This window comes from Daphnia pulex, chromosome 8 (assembly GCF_021134715.1).
Source record: "Daphnia pulex isolate KAP4 chromosome 8, ASM2113471v1".
Classification (NCBI taxonomy): Eukaryota; Metazoa; Arthropoda; class Branchiopoda; order Diplostraca; family Daphniidae; genus Daphnia; species Daphnia pulex.
The window spans coordinates 4,466,721-4,473,480 of record NC_060024.1 but is presented as its reverse complement, the minus strand read 5'-3'; the positions used below and the strand labels follow the sequence as shown (position 1 = coordinate 4,473,480).

General features: G+C 41.0%; 1 protein-coding gene across 1 annotated transcript; it reads right to left on the bottom strand.

Annotated features, from left to right (window-relative positions):
- Nucleotides 1–227: 227 nt before the first annotated feature.
- LOC124200542 lies at nt 228–1,064 on the bottom strand. The gene is made up of 3 exons (XM_046596813.1): nt 1,050–1,064; nt 851–1,001; nt 228–747 (listed from the first exon to the last, which is right to left on the bottom strand). The coding sequence occupies exons 1-3, from the start codon at nt 1,062–1,064 to the stop codon at nt 260–262; spliced, it is 654 nt and encodes a 217-aa protein (XP_046452769.1). The 3' UTR covers nt 228–259.
- Nucleotides 1,065–6,760: the final 5,696 nt, after the last annotated feature.

Here is a 6,760-nt window from a genome sequence, read left to right as displayed (position 1 = left end):
CGGATTAAAAACCCCCTATCCCACTCGGCCACTCTGACGTATACAAATTCAGCCCCAAGGCTAGACATCACCATCCGTTTTCGATATGCATATCAACATTGACGATTTTATTTCACCCGTCCCTATGTATATTCAATTTTTTAAGAGTAAAATTATTACACACTCCTTGCATATCTGGCTAAAATCAGTTAAAAACAAAATTTTCTTTTACAAAAAGGTGCCTGACGATAAAATCAAGAAAATAAATCTTTTTTCCCTCCTATTTTTGTTTCTTCTCCTCATTGTTTGGAGACTTTCTTTCAGTTTCTTCCATTCCCTTGGCAGCATCGTTGTCGGATTCGTCGAAACAAGATCCAGCACCAATCACTCGTAGTTTGATGCTGTTGTCGTCTTCACGAGAATGGCTTGTTATGTATATGCCAGTTGATCCGTTTTCGGAGGCTGAATCATCTGGAACAATGGAAGAAAGAGTAGCCGAATATGGCTGAACCACAATCGAATTTCCGGGACTGACAACGTTGTCGGTATTGTCAGAATCCGAATCGGAATCATCAAAACCTGGAGGCTCAGGACCTAAAAATATAACAAGTACCCTTAACAAAAGGTCCTTCTTTGACAATCGTTGTGTCCTTAACCGTAAAATAATGATTTGAACTTCTCTAAGGTTTCCTGGCCCTCCTCCATGCCAATACCAGAAGATAAGAGCGACGATGTATCGGGCGCGGAGAGAGACGAACCCTGCGATCCCTGGCAGTTCAGAAGAATTTGCAGAGTGAATCGAAAGCGTTCCTCGTTATAACTTATAAGTAAGAAACAACGTTATACTTTACAGAAAAACAAAAAAAAATACCTTTCTTTTGTTGAAATAGGATGGATTTAAATGGGGAACATCGTTTTTTCGGTCGTGTCACGGCAGGAAATGCACACGCTTTGGTTCTCGTCAATATTGGAGCGTTGCCTGCGTTAGTGGAAGCTCGGTCTGCAGTAAAGTCGGATTCAACCTTTTACAGCACTCCAAGAGGGTACTACCAGTTGAAAAGTGTTCATGCCATTTCCCACGGCATTTCTATACAAGCGGCCACGTTCTTGATGACCGCGAAGACGCAAACTCTTTACGAAGCATGCCTGGCACGTCTGAGCGAAGTTTGCCTAAAAAAAATGTAGGATATCTAAATAAAACAATTATTTCGTTATGCAATGCAAAACAATATACTAAATTAATATAACGACTCACAGGGAGAGTGCCAGCTCCGGAGTTGGTAGTCAGCGATTATGAGCTGGCCCTACTACAAGCGATGTCCAGAGCTTTGCCCGGCGCCAGACCCGCGGCTGTCACTACCACAGCGGAAACGCATTTTTTCCTCCCTATAAGCGTTAAATTGGATTCACTTATATTACTATTTGTGTTTTATTTTTAAATTTACACAGGCTATTTACCAATATGCAGCCAGAATCGGGTTGACTGCCGCCTACAGAGAAAATGAAGATGTAAGAAGATTGATAAAGATGGCCATCGCGCTCGCGCTTTTGCCGGCGTGACTTGTGTGGGGCGGCTTTGAGGTAACTAGAAATAAAAAATTCATTATTTTTTTTATGTTTTTACATTAAATTTTACTTTCAAAGGTTATTCAACAATGTATGGAAGAGTTACCGGATAATATTGGACCTAAGACGAGGGTCCAACTAAGACAATTTCTTGCCTACGTCAGGAGCTTTTGGTTGGAGAGGATCGGACCAGATCGGTTTTGCGTTTACAAAGATGCCAACCGTACCAACAACCTATTGAAAGCGCAACACCGGCTTTTCAACGCCATCGTCGGTTTAGCTCACCCTGCTCCCTGGCTGTTCCTAGGTAAACAAATTAGAATTAGGAACTAATATTAGTAAATACAACACATTAGAATAAATTTAACAAATAATATTTGCAGAAAAACAGCAGGAATTTGGAATGCTGGCTGTGTACGATTATCTTGCTGTAAGCGCTGGAAGACCTGTTAGGGCTACGATGCACCGACAGCTTGTCATTCGTAACAGGAACCTCAGGCGGTTGCTCAACAATCTCGACGAAGACCGGATTACTTTCCGTGAATTCTTGATCTCCGCCAGAAATCAATTTGAATTCGATGATGGCAACAATGGTGGCAACAATGCTGGAGAATTTGAAGATTATTACCTTCCAATGGAGGAAGCCAGAGCTGCATTTGAAGTTCTCCTGTTCGTTGGAGTGTTGCCCGGCGAACACGACGACGGAGGAGAAAATGATGATGGTGTAGAACCCCCTGAAAATGATCCTGCTGTGAATCCTGTTGACGCAGCCGCTAGTGAGAATCCTGTTGATGCAGCCTCTGGTGAGAATCCTGTTGACGCAGCCGCTGGTTAGAATCCTGTAGACGCAGCCGCTGCTGAGAATCCTGTTGACGCAGCCGCTGCTGAGAATCCTGTTGACGCAACCGCTGCTGAGAATCCTCTTGACGCAGACGCTGCGGTAAATAAGCCTGCTGCAGCCACTGTTCGTGGTCATGGACAACGAGCAGGCCGCGGTGGCATAGGAGCAGGACGCGTTGGCGTAGGAGCAGGCCGTGGCGACGAAGAACCAGACCAAGAAGAAGATTTGCCTCCTGTTCGTGGTCGTGGCCAAAGAGCTTGGCGTGGCCAACGAGCAGGCCTTGGTGGCGTAGGAGCAGACCGCGGTGGCGTAGGAGCAGTCCATGGCGACGAAGAACCAGGCCGTGGAGAAGATCTGCCTCCTGTTCGTGGCTAACCAGCAGGCCGTGGCGACAAAGAACCAGGCCGTGGAGAAGATCTGTCTCCTTCCGATAACTTAGTGGACCTATATTGGGAAATCCCAGACGATCCCGAATGGGCACGAAGACTGCAGGACATGTCTGACCGCCAGACTGCACAGCACCTGCGCAGAAGAGATGATATTATGGAAAAACTACAACAAGATCGTCTAAGAAGACAACAAGAGGAGGAAATTTTATTTGAAGAAGAAGTAGCTATGATGGAAGTTCAAGAAAAAATTCCATTCTAAGCTTATAACCCGGCCGCAATTCGCGAGATAAACCCCGAAGTTGCTGATGGCACTTGCACAGTCTTTTTAGACAATCAAGCGGATCATTCACTTCGTCCATGCCACCACATTTTTTGTTTAAATTGTATTGATACCTTACGTGTTAGAATTTGTCCGTTATGTCGGGAGCCTATTGCTGATGTTGTAACTTTCGATCCTCGAGCAGTGGTGGCTGTAAACGCCATGCTGACGATAAACCAACCACCCAATTAGTAATCTTGGAACAAACAACCTGAAGCAAATTCACCAAAATGTTGTCATTAGTCAGCTATTAACCCACTGAAACAAACAAATTTACCCTTGACACTATTCACCCCTTCCTGTTGCTCTGTGTCAAAAGCACTTTTTTTCTTGGAACTTGAACTGGGCACTGACTTTTTTCGGGTAGACATATGATGGACTGTCGTGCCACTTTCATTTTTTTTTAGGGATGTAACTGACGGTGGCCTTCCTCGCCTACTACAAATAATAAACGACCTATAAAAACATAATACATGAGGTAATACAAATATTTCAAGTCTACCTTCCCCGTCATGATATTTCATTCAAATTTGTCAATTAAAAAGTTTACGAATATGAACTCTGATTCAATGAACTGAAGTCTGAAAGCGTGAAAGATCAGACTGATCGGTTATCTGGACAGAATTGATAGAATGCTCGAGAAAAATAAGACTGCCATCTTTTGTTTTGTAATTGTGTTTTTTACTATCAGCGCTAGATGGCGTTGAAAACTACCGCTACCGCGCGGAAATTTGAAAACTAACGCGATAGTGCGGTAGTTTAAGCTAGTGCGGTACTAACGCGCGGTTCTACCGCTACCGCGCGGTTCTAAGCGGTAGAAAGTTTATCGAGGTGATCCAGCACCGATCTGAACGAATCGGCTATCCGCTCTAATTTAGGGGGAGAAACTCGTAACATTTCTTTTTTGTACAAACTCGTTAAAGTCTGGCGAGGAAATCGCCGGGAGGCATAGACGTATTTGGGGACGTTTGAGAGGGGACGCGACAAAAAAAGGGGGAAGAAGAAAAAAAGGGGGAGAGGTTATCCCTGTGAGATTATTTCCCACAAGAAAATAAACGACAAAACATCAAATGAGAATTCTCACCAATTTTCTGTATTTCGCTGATAAAACGGGACACAGGTGAAGTATTTCACACAAAAAAGAGCAGAGCCAAAAGCGAGTCAGAAAAAAAACGCCCACCCCGCTCCGGCCGTAGCAGACACCGTTTCCTAGTTGGTTCCCCTGATAACCGTCAATCAAACACACGGGTTCAGCAACTTAAACGGTCGTGACAATCACCTTCGGGGATAACAACATTTCAGCACATTTTATATGTAATGGAAATGATGATTCATTTTAATTATCCCTAGACTTTTCAAATAGTTTACATGGTCCAACATAAATTATTTTAGAGGTGAAAACCCGAAAGTAACTCCACGCTCAACCAATCCAGGTAGAAGAAAACACGCGGATTTGCAACCGCCAGTTGGCATTACGGCGAGGCAATCTTTTTTGGTCATAGCTGCTTCGATTACATCTACTTGTAGTTGCTTCAAAATACTAGAAAAATAAATAAAACAATAACAGATGTGTTAATCAATAATGATAATTACAATTCATGAAACTAATTTTGAATTAACTGAAACAAAGCAACTGCATTGCAGTTGTCTGTGTGTATTTTTCCGCTTGGTTTCTGTAACTGCTTCCAGCAACGACTACATCTTCGACTGGTGATATAAGGGAATCGTCCATTGAAATTCTATTTATATCACAATTAACAAATATAATTTCACAAATCAAGTTTACATGTTGAGAAATAAAAGTTGAAAAAATTACATACCCACTGTAGTTGTTGGCAATTTGCAGTGAGACAGCATCACGACAAACAATCTTAAGACTTTTTTTGCAATGAGAACACTGATCAGTTTCTTTGCTAGTACATATTTCCCGAATTTCTTCTCGTGAACTGGGTAAATAGATACATTCACTGCTGTAATGTAACGATCCACTGTGCTATCCAACACTTTTTACTCCTAGTATTGCAATACACGGTGATTGTTGCAATAACTTAAACTATTCAAGTAAGGAAAACAAATTTTTACGTCAGCTGATTTGCATTCACTATCTTTCACAGTTTCTAACAACAAGTAAATTTACTCGTGCAAGTCCAAAATGGCATGAATAAGTTCAAGAGTCTAAAAACCAATTGATTCAACCATAACATTATTTCAATTACACAACACAAATTGAAATAAATCTAAAAAATATTTGCTAACAAATGTACCTGTGATTAAACCCAAAATTGTTATAAGTATCCATTGCTATCACATCTCAAAATTGAACCGCTCAAACCTGAACTTAACGGCAAGACAAACGGTTTGACGGCCATACGCAAAATTGCGCAGTACCATTTATCCAGACTAGAAAAAAGTTCAAACAAAGCATTTTGATTTCCCTCTACATTATAATTTTAAGTTACCATTTTTCATTTATATCAATTGGTTCGGTGTAATAAGCATCGATTTTTTCCTCAAACAAATAAAATTCCTTTTCTATTTATCGATGTAATAAAAATAGCGATAGAGCAAACCAATGACGTGTACCCCAGCCATGGCAACCTCTCGGCGGCCATATTAAGTGCACTTTTCACTTTGGGCGATGTGTAGCTCTTATGGGTTTTGTGAGGGTCTCTTCGAATATAGTGTGTAGTTTCTTCCAAGTGTATCTTTGAACAAATCTATAGCAGTGATTGTTGAGTTTTATTTTCTATAAATCAAACCAAATAAACATTCGCGCCGACGGAGATGCTGTTTAGCATCTCATGTCAAATAAACATGCGCGCTGACGGAGATACTGTTTAGTATCTCATGTCAGTCTTCGTTGACTTTCATTCGTCTGCTGTTCGGGTTCTCTGTGTTCAACTGTCATCTGGTAAAGAGGTAAAGTCTATTGCTAGTAAAATAATTGTAAGAAATTATCTTGTGTGAATTATTGCACTGTATTGCTTGCTATATGTCCCAGCAGTGAAAACCTCCCAGGTTACAATACAGTATTGGATTAATGAGACTAACTCTTTCTGTGTACTTGTTTATTTAATCTCAACAGGTTATGGGCCCAGGATATTCACGTGTTATTTAAGTATATTCATTCATCATGGCCGAAAGTCCCGATAGACGACGTGACTATGTCAAATTCAATGGAATCAACTTTCCCCAATGGAAATTTGCTGTCATGCTTAAGCTGAAGAAGAAAAAGCTTGACGGAATAGTGCTTGGGACTGAAACAAGACCAGTTGAGGTAACAAAATTCATTCCAATAATTAGACAACTTGAAACTTTAGATTGTTCCTGTATTGACTAAGTTGTCTCACACACATGTGTCACACTCGTAGAAATTCTGTATAGCCTGAATGTGTCATCGAACAATGATTCATATTTGTAACAAAGTATTAGTCAAATATTTCAACGAGTGAGACACAAGTGATTGATTCAAAATGAACTGACAAATGTGAAATTGACTGTTGAGTGCAACAGGTAACTCATTGTTGGCTGTGTCATGAGTGACAGTGACTGTTCGGTAACAGGTAACTTATGCGACATATTGACTGTGATTTGAGTATCACAGGTAACATATTGAATATGTCTGTTGATTGAATATTGAGAATACCGCAAGTAACTTACCGATTG